The sequence below is a fragment of the Megalops cyprinoides genome, chromosome 18, assembly GCF_013368585.1.
Source record: "Megalops cyprinoides isolate fMegCyp1 chromosome 18, fMegCyp1.pri, whole genome shotgun sequence".
NCBI lineage: Eukaryota > Metazoa > Chordata > Actinopteri > Elopiformes > Megalopidae > Megalops > Megalops cyprinoides.
Genome location: NC_050600.1, coordinates 4675756 through 4695211, shown reverse-complemented (window position 1 = coordinate 4695211; position 19456 = coordinate 4675756). Strand labels below are relative to the sequence as shown.

At 48.0% G+C, this 19456-nt stretch overlaps 1 protein-coding gene across 1 annotated transcript; it reads right to left on the bottom strand.

Moving 5' to 3' along the window:
• Positions 1-818: 818 nt before the first annotated feature.
• ssrp1a (structure specific recognition protein 1a) lies at positions 819-17873 on the bottom strand. Its single transcript, XM_036550909.1, has 18 exons — positions 17803-17873; positions 16335-16416; positions 14416-14601; positions 12394-12499; positions 10803-10996; positions 10171-10271; positions 9723-9852; positions 8469-8572; positions 7997-8125; positions 6823-7044; positions 6545-6617; positions 4583-4715; positions 4350-4395; positions 3881-4007; positions 3620-3787; positions 2960-3057; positions 2135-2333; positions 819-1481 (listed from the first exon to the last, which is right to left on the bottom strand). Exons 2-18 carry the CDS (start codon positions 16386-16388, stop codon positions 1407-1409), a joined length of 2145 nt encoding a protein of 714 aa, XP_036406802.1. The 5' UTR covers positions 16389-16416; positions 17803-17873; the 3' UTR covers positions 819-1406.
• Positions 17874-19456: the final 1583 nt, after the last annotated feature.

Sequence of the window (19456 nt, the reverse complement as noted above, 5' to 3'; positions counted from 1 at the left end):
AGACACTGATGGCAAAAACAGGGTTATGTTGATACTTCACTCTGAGCCTGATAAATAATAGCTACACCCATTTTAACAAAGTATATTGTTTTAATGACAAAGTACTATGCATATGTGTGCAACCAAGGGGAAGTGGAAATTATCTGGCCTGCTCACAGAATTTCTTTTAAATCTGGCCATGATTTAGAAAAGCAGTTGGAAAACCTCTGGTGTGCACACAAACCATCTGTACAAGCCATGGACAATTTCATACTTGCTTGTTTGTGGATACAAGCTTTTTTCTTAAGAACAGGGGTTTGTTACACAACCCATGAGGAATCGATAAGCCTGAATTTCAGACTATTTATAACAGATTCAATGAACAGTGCTGATTAGCTAGCTAGTGTGCCAAATTTGTAGTTGCAAGCCACCTGAAAACACACATCTGCTGATGGCCGGGGTCTTTTGGCATGGCGGGCTCAACAAAGTTTAAACGCAATAGTTTTTTGATTTTGCACAGGGCGGACTTTGATTACCATATCTACACACCCATGATGCACTGCTTCAAACTGAGAAACAGGCAAACCCGAACAGAGACGAACAGACGCAAAAAACGAGAGCAGAAAAATGATGAGAAAGAGACAGAGAGGGCAAAGGTTGTTACAGTATGGGACAGGTTAAGTGGCTGAGAAAAAAAAAAGACCATAATTTTTTTTTTTTTTAAAAAAGTGATTTATTGTTTAAGTTGAAAACACCCAAAATGAAAATTATACAATCACATTACAGCACTGACAGGTCATTTCACTTAAATTCTCCAAAAAAAAAAAACATTATTCAAAGAAAAATAGGTACTGAAAATTTTATGTGGATTGTAGTTCCAAATTCTCTACACACAGCATAATTTTAAATCTCTCAGTCTACAAGTCCCACAGTGCTAAATCTCTAAACCCATACCTCACCTTTACAAATATAAGATATAGAAATGTAGTCCATGTGTCTTTTTACTTCAAATTAATTCAAATTCCACAATACCAAAATCAGTGAATGGTAACAGTATTTTGTCCCTCTGTTCTTTAATAACCATGTTTGGAATGGAGAGGTAAGTTGGTTGTTCCATAAAAATTCAACCACAGCTCCCTGATGTACTGGTAAGAGGAAAGAAAAGATGTGGCATAAAGCAAACTCTCAGATGAGAGACGGAGCCTGAGTCTGTTGTGCTGAACCAGTATTTACACAATGCCAAGTCTGTCAGTGTACAGCGTGTATGTGTGTGTGTACACGTGTATGTGTGTGTTTGAGAGACAGAGACTGAGGGAGAGAGAGGCTCATTCCCACTCCGAGTCACAGTTACTGAGTATGTCTGTGTGCGTCTGTTAGTAGGATGGTGGCTAACAAGCTCTACCGCATCAAGGAGTCCCCCAAAACTCTCAGTCTGACCCCGACTCTTCAGAACTGGGGGGCGTGCTGATCACCTCCTCCTCCTCCTCATCCTCGTCTGAACCCTGACAGAGAAAAAGAGAGTTGAGGGGGACGCAGAGGTCACAGTGCCAGAGAGACCGAGCTGGAGACGGTCAAACAGGTGGGACAGGAAGGGTTAAATCAGAACCATACTGTCTGCCTGACAAAAAATACTAAACCACATTTACATTTAAATGACTCCCAAATTACATTACGTTATTGTCATTTAGAAGACACTCTTATCCACAGGCTACAATTTCTTCCACTCATACCGCGGGATATTTACTGAGGCAATTCTGGGTTAGGCACCTTGCCTAATGGTACAATAGCAGTGCCCAAGCAGGGGACCGATCCAGCAACCTTTCGGTTACAAGTCCCGCTCCGAACCACTATACTACACCGTGGAAGAAAACTAAAGAATGGTCAGTCATTATCTCATGGCACATGCAGCACCCCGTGGATTCAGTTAGATTTTCTCAGGGAAACACTACAATGGTGACAGTGACATTCAGCCTACAACAAAGAGCAGCCCTTCAGGACCGGCCTGTCGCATAAAGAAAGCTCCGTGCTGGCAGCGGGCGTCAGGGGCAGAAAGGCTGTAAATGTGCCGTGCGCTGTGTGAGGTGCGCCCACAGGAGCCGCACGGGTTGCGGAGTATAAAAAGGCCTGCCGGGGGGGGGGGGGGGGGGGGGGGTACCTTGTGCTTGCTCTTGCTTTTGCTCTTGCTCTTGCTCTTGCTCTTGGTGGCCCGGTCCGAATCGGACGAGCTCTCCGAGTCGGAGATGAACTCTCGGCTCTTAAAGCTTTCGTTGCCTCCGGCCCGATCCCTCTCCTTCTCGCGGCTGGCAGAAGGCTTCTTCTTAGGACTGCTCTTCCCCGCCTTCTTCTTGGGCTCTCTAAAAAAAAAAAAAAAAAAAAAAAAAAAAGGGGGAAGGAGCGGAAGGAAGATTATTATTATTAAAGGGATGTAAATGGACACATCAGATCCCAACTGTGCTGAAATACTCCTGCTGCCGCTGAACTAAACACTGTACACACACACTGAAACCACGCAGTGATACACTAACTACGCACAATCACTGCATAAATAGCGGCCTTGCAACATCGTGTACACCCATTGCGCACTGTGACGTATACAGCCTGCGCACTGTCATGTACACATTACATTACATTACATTACATTACTGGCACTTGGCAGACGCTCCTACCCAGTGACTTACATTGGTTAGTTTTTTATCCATTTATGCAGCTGGATATTTACTGAGGCAATTCTGGGCTAAGTACCTTGCCCAGGGATACAGCAGCAAGTGCCCCAGCTGGGAATCAAACCGGTAACCTTTCGGTTACGAATCGTACTTCTTAACCACCTCGCTACGCCCCTACAAACTAACTGTGCACCGTGACACGAACTGACTGTACTGTATACCCATTGTGTATTGTGACGTATACGGTGCTGTGATGTACAGTGCGCAGTGTGCTGCGTGCTGCCAGGACAGTGCGATATTAATGTGCAGGTTTGTACTTTTTGGCCGTGGTAGAGGAGCCCCCTCCGCTCTCTCTGTACTCCTTCATCGCCACCTCATACTGCCTCTTCGCCTCCTCAGCCTTGGACTCCCATTCCTGCAAGGGAACACCAATATTAGCACAGGCTCACTTTCACCCCAAAAGACAACACGCGCGGGTCCGCCGCCGCCAACTACCTGCCAGATACTGACCCGTTCACACTCTCCCCGAGGTGGGGGGAGGAACAGATCTGGCACAACACTGACAGCACCCTGACAGACTCTCATCTGCCGACGGCTTCCCTTTTAGCAAACACGTGCGAGATCTCTGGCACTCGCTTTGGACAATATCGGAGAGAGAGAGAGAAGTAGGAAAGTAAGAAGAGAAGAAGTAAAAAGGAGAAACTGCAGCAGGGTGGAGCAGAGAGGAGGAGTGGAGAACACTACATTACATTTGTGTTTCATTACAGACATTTAGCAGACGCTCTTATCCAGAGCGACTTACATTGGTTACAGTAATTGTCATCCATTTATACAGCTGGATATTTACTGCAGCAATGGTGGCAAGTACCTTTCCCAAGGGTACAGCAACGACGCTGCTTCAGAGAATTGAACCAGCAACCTTTCGGGTACGAGACCCGCTCCTTAACCACTGTGCCACACTGCCTCTGCGGGCTCACCTCCTTCTTGTCCTTGCCCAGCTGCTTCCAAAGCTCTCCGGCCTTCTTGGAGATCTCGGTGACCGAGATGCCGGGATAGTCGGCCTTGATCCGCTCCCGGCTGGAGTTCAGCCACAGCATGTAGGCGCTCATCGGCCTCTTGGGGGCGCCCGCGTCCTTCGTCTTCTTCTGTGGAACGGACAGACAGACAGAGGGAAGGTTAACAAAACGGAGATCCCTACCCCCCTACACCCCCCCGGATTCTCTCTCTCCGTCGCTCACTTCTTTCTTGCGCGGCTTCTTCTCGGGCACCACTTTGGCTTTCTTCGCCGGCTTCTTCTTGGCGCCTTCGTCGCTGTCGTCTCCTTCGTCCGCACTGCTGTCGCTGGCCGAGGCGTTGCTGTCGTACCTGAGAGGAGCAGCGAACAGAGACACACACCATCTTCAGTGCTGACATTTTCCCTTACATTACACTACAGGCATTTAACAGACCCTCTTATGTAGAGTGACTTACATAGGTTACAATTTTTACATGTTATCCATTTTTACAACTGGATATCTACTAAGACAACTGTGGGTTAAATATCTTGCCCAAGTGTACAGCAGCAGTGTCCTAGCAGGGAATCAGGGAATTGAACCAGCAATGTTTTAGTTACAAGTCCTGCTCCTTAACCACCGTGCTACACTGCCATCCCTGTCCCTCTTCCTTCCTCTTTATCTGCAAGAGGGCCGAGGACGAGCCGGCACTCACTCCTCTGCGATGTCGTCCTCCTCCTCTCCAGGGTTGAACGACTCATCTGAAACAGAAGAGGGAGGGGAAAAAACTTCAGCCCGAAAACTGACAGCTCTGCCCGACACCTGCGGCAGCACCTGGCTGCTTCGCTCCATGGTGCCCCAGGTCCTCAAGCCGCCCCCCACCGGTGTTGCCCCGCCCCCTGCCAGTGTTGCCCCGCCCCCTCATATGTGTCGGCCCCACCCACTCACCGCTGCCCCCCTCGGAGTCGTCGCTGTCGTTGCCTTCCTCGCGGATCTTTCCTTCCTGCTTCATGCGCTCCAGGTAAGCGTCGTGCTGGTCTTCGTCCGAGTCGCTGTACATGTTGTCGTTACCCTTCATGCCCTGCAGTAGTGGGGGCGGGGGTAGGAGGAGCCAGTGAGGTCGAGGTAAAGGTCACCATGAGGTCAGAGAAAGCCGTCAGTGAAAAACTCTGGCCTTTCCCTCACTGTCACTGTGGAGAGGGGGGGGGGGTCTAGCTGTTTTACAGCTGTTTATGTGGAGAGCGCAGAGCAAAAAAGGGTCAGTAAAATAAATGTCTTGACCTTGTTCAGTATTCATTACAAAGCTTCCTGCTCTCCATTAAGATGTAACGATTAGGGCAATGCTGATTAATGCTGCAAAAAAGTTTCAGTTTCTGTGTGAGAACTCAGATTTCCCATCAGGGTTAAGAGTGTTAAACACACCAGAGCCTCTGACACACACACACACACAAACCCTGTAATCAGGAGTGTTAATCACCACCATCACTGTTAACACACACCGGCCACTGTTAGACCTCAAACTGAGCACTATCCCCCCCCCCCAGCAAAGCGGCAAACAAACGGCAATCAACGCCTCAGATCGCTGCTGTTAATGGTGATTACAGCCCCTCCCCCCAACCACACACACACACACACACACACACACTAACCCCAAATGATTGCCTCTCTTCATTCATTACAGAAACGCCCCGGATCAACGTGCATGTGTTCAGGTCTAGCCTTGGGGGCCTGTTCAGTGAGGATTTAAGGTCCCCTCAATCTCCCGCGGAGACCATTACAGTACTCTGCCTTTTAGGCACCAGTTAAACCCACATGGAGCAGCAGCTCTCTGCCAACAGCACGCTGTCTGCCAAGCAATTTTACCAAACTGCACAAATGCATAATGGCACCACGTCGGGCTCAGAGAAGAATCTGATCGGACCGCAAATAGCCTGTCATTCCAAACAGAAGGGTAATAAACTGCCCCCAAAGCATTAGGAGCACAGCTCTTTAAAAAAAAAAAAAAACCAACCACATAGCGTAGCAGGTTGCTGCTTTAGTGATAAGCCCAGTGGTTTGATGTGATTCCAGCTAAGGTCTGGCACTGAGCCGCTTCGCACCAGCCTGGTCAAGGCCAGCTGGCCTGGCGGGGGTTTGCTGTTAATTAACCCCCTGGACATGAATTAAGGTTCTTCCGTCTCATACCATTAGATTACATTACTGGCATTTAGCAGATGCTCTTTTCTTAAGATCAATCTGCTCACAGTGTTCCACTGAAGTTCCACCCCGGCTCTCTCCCAATGCAGGGGAAAGGAGGCAGAATCCTTCCCAGTGCGACGCGAGATCAACTCCAGCATCACTTCGGCACAACAGCACGGGATTATTTTTTATAATGTAAGCACCCCATGTCAGTAATCAGTACTACAGGGAGTGAGGGGTTACGAGGGAAGCGGTGAAGGTGCAGCACCTTTTGGCTCAGTCTCCACTGAGCTCTGTCTTCTGCTTTGACATATGGCTTATTCCTCTTCCTACGACAGCTTCCCTCATAACCCCCCCCCCCCCCCCCCGACCCCCCACCGCTGCACACCCCTTCCAATGAGCTTATTGACCCCTGTGACATTGATTTCTTCTTTTTTCATTGGAACCCTCAGGCAGGCAAAAATCAGGCAGCATGCAGGCAGTTCTTATCTCAGAGTCCACCTCCCCCAACCCCAAAACCCCCCCCACCCTGCCCCCACTCCCAAAAAACACCACGCCTTAAACCACACCCATACCGACCTTCTTCTTCAGGGACAGAACGGGGGAGAGAAGAGTGGCAGATAAGAGAGCTTTGGTCAGTATTCGTGACAGGATCCTGTGGACAGCAGCTATATAAAGACATGGATCAGCCCCTGTGAGGCCGCTTGGCTTGGGTGGGGCGGGGCCAGTTACCTCTTTGAAGCCTCTGTTCTTGATGTTGAGTTTCTTGGCGTTGACAAAGTCAAAGAGCTTTCCGTACTCCTCTCTGCAGAGAAGGAGGGAGAGAGGGAGGGAGAGTCCGGGGAGTGAGGGCAGCACAGACACACGCACAAGCAGTACTATCTTACACATGAATCACACGGAACTACGGCACGTTGTACAGGGGCAGGCCCACAGATGGCATGGGGTTGGGGGTGTTCAGAGAGGAAGGGCGGGGGGGGGGGGGGGGGGGGGGGGGTTCGGCAGCGCACCTCTCGATACTGCTGAAGGTGTACTGCGAGCCCTGCTTGGTCTCGATCTCGAAGTCGAAGGAGCGGGTGGTGGTGGTGCCGCGGGCGAAGTTGACGCAGGAGATCTCCTCGAAGCGCAGGTGCACGGGGGGCTTGTGCACGTAGATGAAGCCCCGCTCCAGCGGGTACAGCAGGCCCGAGCTGGCCTTGTACGAGCAGGTGATGCACTGGGCGCCGGAGTGGCTGCGGAGGGAATGGCGAATCAGCCCATAACAAAGGTCAAAGGCCGCAGTCTTGGTCAGAAACCGCCGCCGTGCCTTTCAGCAATCTCCTACACCCACATGCTTCAGGAAACCCAGGGAACCTCTGGCGTGAGTCAATGTTTTTGTAAAGCTACACATCTCAAGGTCTTTGCATATGCTCTCCTATTCTGCCCACGCAACAAACAACGTTCATTTACCAAATGTCTAATGCATGTTGTTATGGCTTTAGAATGTGATTTTGGGAAATGGGAAGGCAGAACCTGTCATTAAGAAGAGGATATTATTGGTGTGTGTGTGTAACGGCTGAGACCCTTAATGGAAAAGTATTGTGTAACAGCCCGGCGAGAAGCAAACAGACAGTTGGAATAACCTTGGCGCTGGCAGAAAATTCCTCTTTAATAAAATTCAGAAAAGGCCCAGTGGAGCCCCAGCTTACTCCGAGGTTTCCGTATGTTTTCAGTCACTTAAAAACTCATCTTTCAACGTCAGGCTGTCTCGCCTCTCTGATTTTATGACCCAGTGCTTACACCAGGGTGAGCCTGGGAACTGTAGTCTCCACAGTGCCATCGCTCTTTCTGTTAAACGCTTACAGTTATTACAGTATGAGTGCTCCTGCTGTTGCCCTCCAGAGGAACGGCAGGGGAGCTCGAACACCGACTGTCTGTGTATGTACTATATAAAGACCATGCAGTGAGTGGCTCTACTGAGAACACCATGAACCACAATTACCTTGGTTAAAAACAAGCAAAGGTTTACAGATGCACTGTAATACCTATGTCACACCAACGGCTGTGAGGTCAGAGGGCACTGTAGTCAGTGATAAGTGTAGGGTCAGGGGTAACTACAGTCAATCATAAGGGTATGTTCAGAAGTCACTGTAGCTAGTGATAAGTGTAGAGGTTAGGGGTCGGGGTCAGCGATATGATCATTACCCTCGGAAGTTGCCGGGGACAGTGATCTTCCTGTTGACCAGGGCCTTCATCACTCTGCTGACCATCTCGTAGAGAGAGCCAGACATGTTCTTACTGAGCTTCCCCTCGAAGCGCTTCTCCACATCCTCTCTGAGGCACACAGGGACAGAGACAGACAGAGACATACCCGTCAGCATAAGAGACTGAGAGACAGGGGAGAGGAAGACAGAGACACAGGGTGAGAGTCAAGGGGAGAGAGAAAGAGAGGGACAGACAGAGAGAGAGAAAGAGAAAGGGTAGGATGATACAACAAACAGTGATATCATTTGGGTGAAACATGAAGACAGAGACAGGACGAGAAGGACAGATAGGGAGAGAGAGAGAAGACAGTTTGAGAAAGAAATAGGGTAAAAGACGGGGAGAGAGACAGACAAAGAGCAGGAGAGAGAAGGTGAGTGTTCATCAGCTCTACTACTGTTCCTCTCACACTCACTCGCTCATGTTGAGAGTGAGGGATATATCTTCCTCCTTGGAGAAGAGGAGGATGAGGAAGTGGTAACGGGTTTGTCCCTGCTTAATAGGAGGATCCAAGCTGATCTGAGAGAGAGAGAAATCACACACACACACAGCATAAACCGTATAATCACCTTAACCATTACAGTAAGCACAATAATGACTCACATTTAAATGTTTGTTGAAACGTCAAACATTCACGTGCTCATGCCAGCACGCATTCTCCAACATTCATACAAGCACTCACGAACACACAAACACGCATGCGCACTCGTGCAAACACACGCACACACACACACGCACACACACGCGCACACACACGCGCACACACACGCGCACACACACGCGCACACAGTCCCGTCCAATGCAAGCACACCGGGCTTCCATTTACCCACAACTTTGGACCCTTGGATGGAAAAAATAAGGAAAAAAAACATGCGAAGCCATCCATCATTCGGAAGGATGAGAAAATGTGCAGCCATCTGCCATTTATTATTACAGGGAGGTCAGTGCTGCGCGGTGTTAGTGCTAATCTAATGAGCGCACAATTCCCGGCCTGTCCTGCTGCCGTGACCCCGTCCCACGTCCCGCCCCTCCTCTGCCGTGACCGGCCCACCCCTCGCCGGCTGCCCGATCCCGCAGGAGGGGTGTCTTCAGGACACACCGCCCGCCGCACACCGCTAACACATGTGCAGCAGTCTATACACCGCAGATGAACTGACAGAAGCTGCTAAAACATCTCAACAATTAAAAGAATTACTTTCCTTTTCTAGGAACTTCGGGGGCATGTGAATTTGACAATTCTGACTGTGTCTTCATATTAAGCATTAAAAGTATTTTTTGTGTTTTTCTTTTGGATGGTAGATGGATAATGTAGAGCAGATTCAGTTAGTGGCATGTATTTGGCTTTCACATGACTTGGCTGTTACATGTATTCTCATACATCTACATCAGAATGTTCCCTTATGTTTTAAAGCTTATGAGAAAATGTTTTTTGTGAATAAATCAAACCCTCGTTTTAATAAATCATCCTCATTTAAAAGGGAAAACGCACTGTCACCACTTCGGATGATATTTGGTGATGACGGATCATTTTAAACCCCGTCCTTTGTTTTGCTGAGTGAAAACTTTATAAGAGTGGAAATATTTCCACACATTCAGCATGCCCACGCACACACACACGCGCGCACGCGCACGCACACACACGCACACGCACGCACAGACAGACACTTACCACAAAGAACATCTGCCTCTGGTCCTTGTGTGGCAGCAGGAATAGGCGCAGCACGGTGGTGTAGGGGATCTTGTAGTCGAAGGTCTTACCATGAAGATGCAGGAAGGTGGGATAGATGCGGATGTCGTACCTGGGAGAGGCGGGACACGATGCCGTCACCGTGGATACGCAACTTACACGCTTCACTGAGAGTTCTACCGGTTCTACTGGTGGACAGACTGTCATAGTTGGGTAACTGAAGGGGTAAAGGATATCAGGTGACATCACTGTACCCCCTTCGTTAGTGTGAGGTAAAGGGCCAAATATGGGTGCATGTGATGTCTGGGGTGTAAACAGCGTGATCAGTGGGTAAAAGTGGTAGTCGGGGAGTAAAATGGGGTGATCAGGGGTACATGGGGAAATTCTGGGGTAAAAAGGGGTGATCAGACGCTCTGGAGGCGTACTGTACCTGCCCCTGGGGGTTAGGCACTGCAGCTCTTTGAAGATGCACACGGCGTCTCCAGTGGCCTGGATCACGTCTGCCTTCGACAGCACGTTCTGAGCAAACGCCTGCCGAATCACATCCAGCACCCTGTTAACATTCACCACACACCCCCAAAAAACCCAGCACGCTCCTCATGATAAAAACATGCACTGCGCTACACTGCACCTATCAATACACACATAGTTATTATAAGATATATAACGTTAAGCACAAATGCCTGTACAAGAAGGAGCAACATGTTATCCAAACACGAGGCTTTCAAACAGGGGTACAGTGACACCCAGAGCCACTCCTTTAACTTAAGTCGAGCATTCAGCAGAAAGAAGGTTCAGAGGAAACCTGAAAAAGGGTATTCTGGCAGTACGGCTGCAAATGTCTGCACAGGTTAGCAGGAGCAGTGTAATAAAAAAGGTCATGCTTTTTTCTTTTTTTAAGCGTTTGGATTCTTCCATGTGGACTGTGGGACATGTGACCAGTTTCCACGACAGAAATATTTGCATAGACTTTTAAGGATGATGGGAGCCCCATTCTGCCATGAAGGTTCGACGCAATTACTGCACAATGCCTCCCCCTGCTGGGGAGAGCAGGTACGTTACCTCCACGGGGTCGGTGCCCTCGTCTCCGGTGCTGGGGGGTACGTAGAAGCGCACCTCCATGAGCGACACCTCGGCATCGTCGTTCTGGTGGAACTCCAGCGTCACTTCATTCTTGCCGGTAGCGCACTGGGACACGCTGGAGAGCGGGATCTCGAAAGCCGGGCTGTCGTTCACATCGAAGGACAGCAGCGGGCCTAGGGGACAGACCATCGCACACGTTTAAACTACACTTCCCATGTTGCACTGCTCAGAACGGGCAGCAGAGGGCAGGCTCGACAAGAGAATGTGACTGAACATTCAAAAGCTACCCAATCCCATCCCATGATGCACAGTGGGTAACGGGTACAGACAGAATTAATCCCCCCAACAAACATAGGGACCAGGTTGCTCAAAAGCAGCAGAAACTACATAAAACTACAGATTAGCAACCATAGACTGCACACAAAAATTTTAATATAGTTCTTCTAGTTGATTTGTATTACACTGAGTAGCTCTCGAGGGAGTAACAGGCCAGGAAAAGTTTTGATTTCTGACTGAGCGTGCTCTGTACAGCACGTGGATCCTGCTCCCCCATCACACTGAAGCAGACCTTAGACGACACCTAACACAATCACTGAGACCTGCTGAAAGTGACACACCGAGGGTGGAAGTGGGTCTCTTTAAACATGCGAGTAAAGGGACAGGCAGAGCACTGCTACGGGTGCAGCATTTCCTGTGTGTGCACACGCATTCGAAAAATCTGCACCGGGCCCCTGAAAAAGGAAGAGTGGAGAATCTCACTGCCAGAGAAAATAAACGGCCGATCCGAGGGAGAACGGCCAGCGCCTCCACAGTTCTGAAGCCGGCGTTCCATGGGTAAAGCACCTTTTCAGGCAGAGCGGCTTTCTGTGCTTCCCCTTGCTGCAGCCCACGGAATCACGTTCACGGGCTAAAGAGCGCACACCTTAACGCGCACGTTACGAGACCCTTTCCAATGCAGATTCAGAAACGCCTGAGTCCGAGTTTCTGCATTCTGCTCGAGTTTGCCACGGCAGTCCTCTGTTGCCTTTCACAGGAATCGCTCACAGATTTCTCTCAGGCTTACCAATTAATGTTTCAATATCCAAACATTATAACATCAACTTCGTTCATTTTATTAAAGTTTATTAAATCATAATATTAAGAATATAAATAAACCCATGAAACTACAGCAAACGAAATGAGACAGAATATGGACATTTCACGCAAATGGAATAGGCCTTTTTCAACAGCAGGCCACGACGGCACTTTCTGAACTAAGCAAACGATACGTTCTTTAACATTACACCTACATGACTGCCACAAAAATGAGGAGCATGACAGGCAACTGTGTGTGCACGTGCAAGCGTGTGTGCGTGTGTGCGTTTGTGCAGGTGTGTGTCCGTGTAAAGCATTTGTGCATTTGCAGGTGTGTGGGTGCGTGCGCAGGCGTGTCTGTGTGCGAGTATGTGCAGCCGGTTATGCACATGCAGGTGAGCGCACATGAACAGGTGCTCGCACATGTCTGTGCATGTGCAGGTATGTGTGCACGAGCAGGTGTCAGTGCAGGTGAGCGCACACAGGTGCCGTTTACCGCTAAATTTGGCGGTGCCCCAGTTCCAGCCCTTCACACACATGTCCTTCTCCGTCAGCTCCACCTTGTAGTTGGCCTTGAAGTACTCCGATATCTTCTCAATGTCCTGCAGACGGGAGAGGGAGATTACAGGGTGGCCACAGAGAGCGCATCTAAAGCTCTGTCTTTTTCAGTCAGTAATAAAGACGACGAGACCCGTCACCCCAGTCCAGGGTGCATGTGTTGGGGGGGGGCGGGTGTCTCGGTGGTGTAATGTGTAACAGCTCAGCCAATTAATCACTGCTCAGTTATCCCACCCCTGACCTGCTGCTCTCAGGATACGGGGGCGCCCGTAATCCGTGCAGGGGCTTCCCGACTGCCGCAGCTTACAATCAGCCTGTTTATTTATCCTGTAGGGTTTATTAGCGCCGAGCGGGACGGCAATGGCTTCCACATGTGTAACCCCCACCCCCCACCCCCCTGACTCCGCCCAGGTGTGCGAGTGCACTGCCAGCGCGAGCTTCATCAATCCCCCCGCACTGCCGTGGCTCATTACAGCCCCCCCCCCCCCTCCAAATCCCCCCCTCCCAGCCCGGAACCATCACCCATCCTTCATTACAGACTCTCTCTGGAGAGCCTCCACTTCCTGCCCCTTTCTGGGAATCCTCACCCAGCTGGAGCGGGGGGGGGGGGGGGGGGGGGGGGGGGGGGGGGTCCTCGATCCCTGCATTGATCCCCCCCCCCCTCGCCCCCACCTCAGCCTCTGCTCCCTGTGCCAGGGTCGTTGAACGCCCCTTTATGTATACAAACGTCACATGCCATTCACGTTGTTGTCGCTACTTTTCCTTTTTGTTTAAATGTTGCTAATTAGCAGAAACGCGATAGCTTTCGTCTGCGTAACAAGTCTGCCTGGAAACGCTGGAAGTGGTTGGCTCCAGAGGCTCGCCTCTGCGGCTCGTTTACGACCTCCGCACGTGTGAATCAGCGTGAACTGTGGGAGAAATGAGCCGCTGCGCGTTAAAGCAAACGGTTTCCTCAGGGCCGCACCGATGCAACGGCACCCTGCATTACATTACAAGCATTTAGCAGACGCTGTAACCTTGGGCGACTTACACAGGTTAGAGTTTTTACTTGTTATCCATTTCTGGGTTAAATACCTTGCCTATGGGTACAGCAGCGGTCCCTCAGCAGGGAATCGAACCAGCTACCTTTTGGTTACGAGCGCTGCTCCCCACCACTATGCCACCCCGCTGCCCTGCATTCAAACGTCAAGGAGAAAAGTCCACCAGTAAATCTTGCTCCCACTCTGAATGCTGTGGCTGTTTGCTCCTTCACGCGATGTGCTGGCACGAGCTGGCTGTGTCTTTGAAGATGTAATTTAACACCTGTTATAGGGCAACTTCATTATGTAAATGAAGCCAGTCTGTGTTTTGTTTTTCTTCTGTTGTGGCATACCCTGGAAAGCGTCACTTTTTAGCACAACTGCATAAATCTCCACAAGGTTAATCTTTAAACTGATCTGAAATCAGCTATTTTAATTGGGCCAAAAGAGCAAAAGGGCCTAAGCGCCTGACAAAGAATTAAGAACCAGAGACAATTATTAATTCTGCTGCTTCTCCACCTGTCAGAAATAGCCACAGTGCTGCACTGTGTTACTTTTGTAGAGTTTAATGTGAGTGTTAACTTCTGTCATCAGCTGTGCCCACACATTCCAAAGCATTAAAAATCAACAGGCTGCTTTTTTGTATCCAACTCGGCAAAATTACTTGTAAAACTGCAACAACTTCAGGAGTAAAGCAGTCACTCTGATCCCCTCACCTGCAAAATAAAGGCTTGAACTCTGTTAACATGCATTCTCTAACATTGCCCTTTGTGTACATGTATACAAAAAAACACATATATGCTAACATACATGCACGCACACGCACATACACACACGCGTGCGCACGTGCACACACGCACGCACACGCGCACACACTCTCTGTGAGGAGCGCGAGACCTCCTCCTGTCCCTCGGCTCTTTCGCTCCCGCAACCTAACTCACCGTGTCCCGGAAGCCGTCGTACTTGTAGACGTGGCCCGTGCTGGTGGCCAGCTTGATGCCGTGGCCCAGACAGACCCGTCTCCACTGGGCATGGGTCAGGTCCGGCACGGGGATGCTGTCCACCTTCCCCGTCTTGCTGCTCTTATACACCACCGACTGCTTGCTGAAGCGCAGCCGGCCGTCATTCTGAGAGACAGGGTTAACATAGATACAATGTTAACAAATCTATAAGAGTGAAGGGGTTAATACAGATACAGAGCGTTAACACACCAGGAAGAGTGATGTTTATTATATGTCTATTATTATAGACATAAAGCATTAATACAACTGTAAGAGTGATGGTTCATACAGACATAAAGCATCATTACTGTCTTCAATGTGTAAACTGATGTTTTGTTTCAAACTGTAATGCCTTGTGTTTTTATTGTTAATGTCCCACTGTCTGAAACTTCATGAGCTGCTATTTCTGGCCGGGTATAACCTAAAAAAGATCTCAATGAAACTAATCTGGTAGAATAAATGCTAAATAAATAAAAAAAATTAACACACCCCCGAGAGTGAGAGGGTTATTAAAGATGAGAGTTTTTACATACTGCTTAACTTACGTAGGTGCACTCATTCACTTGATGGCTGAGAAGGAAATCTGTCTGGAATGTAATATTCTTGGGTATAGGTGACAAACTCAGGGCCTGAGAGCTACCAGCTTTCCAGCAAAGGAAAAGCCTATCATTTTTGTCATCCCTACTGCGTCTCGTATCAGTTTTGGAATGTCCCGCAGGGAGCGCACTGGCAGGGAGACAGACATTTAAGGATTTAATTCCAGAAAGAGTATCTGACTTAATTTTAGTCAAGGGTGGGAAAAAAAAAACGAACAACGAACAAAAAAAAACAAACGCCACTTCAGGCCCTCCTGAGAAAAGACCGTGCCAAAACGGTCTGGATTGACAGTGCTGAATATTGATGGCGCCGCCGCAAATTCTATTTACCGTTTCGCGGTGTGCTCGAGCCCCTACACCCACTTCACCGCAGATTAAGCACTTATGCTGTGGCTAAAAACAGCTGCCGCTATGAATGAGCTCTGTTTATGCACCAAAATCAACTTATTAGATCCGTCTAGAGGACATGAAAAAGGACATGGGGTTTTCTCAGGGTCTGTGCTGCCTCTAGATGGCGCTCTAGCGATGTCATATGAGGGTGTTACCTCTCAAAGGTTTCCTTTTGTCGAATTCTGTACTGAACTCCTTCCTTATGGCTTACATTTATAATGTAAAACGTGTTATGGATGATAACGTGTTATGAAGTATCTCCAGTATCCTCCAGTTATTTGTATTTTTAATTCAACCAGAAGGATCTGCTAGGTAGTTAGCAAACACTACCCAGCCAAAATATAGAGGGCATTTTTAGGTATCCAGAACAATTTTTTAAGGGGGGGGGGGGGGGTGACTGGACCAACAGACCTGTTGTAACACCTTTCTCTTCTCCTTCAAAACTTGCCATGAGGCCTTGGCTTAACATGTCAGCAGAGGGGTACTGGATTCACTCGGTGCAGAAGGAACAGTCCTACTGTCCAACCAACACCACTTACACAGCAACCTGGTGCTCACATCCAAGTACTAACCAAGAGCAGTCACACTTAGCGCCACCATATACAATATTATCGCTGTTAAATTTGATAACGGCTTTTATTCTATGGGGAAGTTTCCAGCATATACAATACAATGTGGCTGCTGGAAACTTCCCATAGACAAAAGCCTCTACTAAGTTTAACGGCAATAACAATAACAGTATAATGAGTGGTGGAAACTTCAGAATTTAAACTAATACCTTTACAGACACGCAAACGGAAAAAAACACAGGGTTAATAGGAGTATGCTGAATGGGACAAAACTGAGGTATGTCATTTAATGGGAGACGCTCACCCAGCACCCCTTGACCTCTTGGTAGATCTCGTTAAACTCAAGCGTGTCTCCCATCCTGGCTTGCGGGTCCCGTGGCGCTCAGCTGTGGCGACAGACAGAAACATTTCAGGATTCAGAGTACAGGAGGACGACCGCTTTCAGCTCCCCGGGCTAATAATGACCTCCAACCCACATCAACGCCTTTCAGACAAAGAACCTAACACAACCACAATGTTTACCATCACGTAGCGAGCTAGAAAAGTGGAAGGACACACATTAAGTCAAGCGTAACCGAACTTTACCAGTAGTGCCCTATGCGGATATCGCCACACATGAATGAGTAGGACGTTAGGCACTGTTATTCACTGCTGCCAAGAAACAAGAAGCATGTCTGATCAAATCATGAAGCTGTAGCTCTGTCGAAAATGCAACTTCCACTACTGTTATTATTACACATCTACTAGCTATATAAGGGTGTCACTCTATGCATTTGTAGAACTGTTTCCCGCAGACTTTACGTCGTTTCATTAAATAAGGAGGCTCAGCCACCGCTGGCATGTAAATAATACTGCAGCCGCCTGCAGGACCCAGTGTGTTGGAACACCCACCCAAACCGGGCCGCAGACACCCGCGGCAAATCAACCTAAAGTGATTAAAGGCAAAGGGGAGCAGAACATGCACCAGGACAGCAGCAGACAGTGTCCCTGGATCATCAGCCACCACAGAGAGGTAGCCAGCTGTACAAGGAGTTAAACATACTCCATCACTGGAACGGCGGGGGATGGGTTGGCAGTGCACTCCCCTCATGTGTACCAGATAAAAACGACCTGGACCGAACTATGCGAAACTAACTCCTTCGATCGCGCAGGATGCGGGTGACTGCATGGATGGAGAGCAGCTAACTATGCGCTATGGCTAGCGGGCAAAACATGTGAGAAACATTATCGATTTACCTATTGTATCAGGCTTGCAACTATAGCTTAGCTAACTAATCAGCATATAGTATATATAGGTATATAGCTACCAAGTCATAACCAATTTGCTTCCTAGATAACACACCGACGACGGACTGAACTCGTTTGCTGTTGATTCCCCTGATCCTGTATTTCACTTGCAATGCCCTGCTAGTTCAGCCACAAAGCCGGATCTGTGTAGCTAGTTATTTGCTTTCCGCTAACCACCTGGCTGTCCAAGAAAAGAAGTAGTGTTCTGTCAAGACAAGGGGCTGGCTGGCCAGCGAGACAAAGATAACAGCAAAGATCAGAACCACAAGTATCATGCGGTTGAGAGTTATGTTAGCGAACAGCTAGCTAGCGTTAGCATTGGCAGCTGGCATTGTTGCAGCCTAACAGCGGAAGATAACTTTTACACGTTTGTCGATCGTGAAAAAGTACAATGCCGCGCTAAGTTTCAGTACAGCCTAGTTTAAACATTGAACTGTAGGCTACCTGTTGTTGCCCAGAAACAAAGAATAAAACACAGTTTTTACATTACTGTCAAAAGTTGACTGCAAGACTCCAGTTTCCCGCGTGAAGCCTCGGCAGAGCCTGGAGAAACGACCCCGGAAGTAATTCTGTTTATGTGCCGTCACTTCCGTTCATGAGTCGTGTCAGAGCTCCCTTCATTACCCCTACCGTTACCAAGCACGCCCGATTTCAGACGGGCTTGCTGGGCAAGTGGACCCTGATTTATAACAGGGAACCATTGACCTTGCTCAGATGGAGTTGGAATTGTCAGATTAAGAGGCTGTTATAGTTTTCCTTTCCATTTGTTTCTCAATTTGTTTTTATTTCTGTCTGATTTGTAGATTTTGTAAGAAAACCATATCTTGTAAGAAACCATCAATTCTGAATTAAACAAACAAAAGTAGCATCAGCAAAAATTGTCTAATTGCAGCTTGCTGGGTTGAACTCTAATGAATTTTCAGTATAACATATACAAGAATGATTCAGATTTAGGCATTCCTAACAGGGAGTACTGAAAATGTCCATGTGCCCCTCAGGCGGCCAGTACACAACGAAGTTATGTTAATGATGTTGCCGTCAGCTCTCTGTGCGCTGGACAAATTCCAGTGAAGGGCACATGAAGTTCTGTCTTGCCTGAAAAAAAATATGTTGAACTTGTTTCTGCTAATATGAAGTAAAGATACGAAGCAAAGATAGAGTGTGTATGAAGTATAAATGTGATGACATGAAGCCTAAGAATGAGCATGAAGCAAAAGTATTTATTGCCAGACCCCTTGGCAACCTACTTGACCCCAGTTGTTATGTAACACAGTTACGCAATGCATTCTACAACAGGGCATTTTAATAAAAAATACCTCAGATGGTTATTAGATATTATACACTTGGCACCACACTGCACAAACCTCACGTCACAAAGCAGACCGCTACATCTTGCCACACACACCCAGCTAAACCAGTTACACAATATACTGTGTAATGCCTTATTACACTACATTTCACTTCACAAACCCCACACAAAAGCCTACACACTGTATACACAAAAAATGTGTATGAATGAATTTAGACATGAAGACTTGCAGTACACATAAGCCCACAAGCAACACACATTGCGTGTGACCAACCAGACGCACAAGACTATACAAGAATCTATAATAAGAACCTAACACACCTATTCCCCTCACCTGGTGCCACAGAACAGCAGGTTTTTCCTGCTCTCTTTAAATAACTCCGAGCGTTTTGGCCGGGAATAACACAGAATATGGAAGCATGAAATACACAGGTATTCCATTATTCTCAGATTTTTGGGACTGAATGGATCTAAATGTATTCACCTCTTGGAATTAGCATTTTGTTCGACACAATTTAGAATGATTCAATCTCTAAGACAGACAAGGGGGCACAAATGAATTAAAATGGTGTACTGTGGTTGGGGTAAAACTTAAGATGTTCCACAGAGGTTCACACGACTACGTAACTCAGAAGTCAGCAAAAAAGTTCAGCCCTCAAGGATTAGTACCACCTTTTTTTTTTTAGTATTTTTAAACACATAGGTTGGTAGAAAATCAGCAAAAATCTCAGTTCTGGATTGCAATAGAGCATCTCACAGCAGTTGCGATGAATTTTAATTTTTAGTCACAGTTGTAAAGAATTACAATGATTTTATTTAACGATGGAGAA

Bases quoted from the DNA above. Each gene is read 5' to 3' on its own strand.
- ssrp1a (XM_036550909.1), bottom strand. From the start codon at position 16,388: ATGGGAGACACGCTTGAGTTTAACGAGATCTACCAAGAGGTCAAGGGG. The intron at 8,573-9,722 runs GTAAGTGTCTGT...TCTCTCTCTCAG, and splicing joins AGAGGCAGATGTTCTTTGTG to ATCAGCTTGGATCCTCCTAT. The intron at 4,008-4,349 runs GTGAGTGCCGGC...TGCTCCTCTCAG, and splicing joins GAGGACGACATCGCAGAGGA to GTACGACAGCAACGCCTCGG.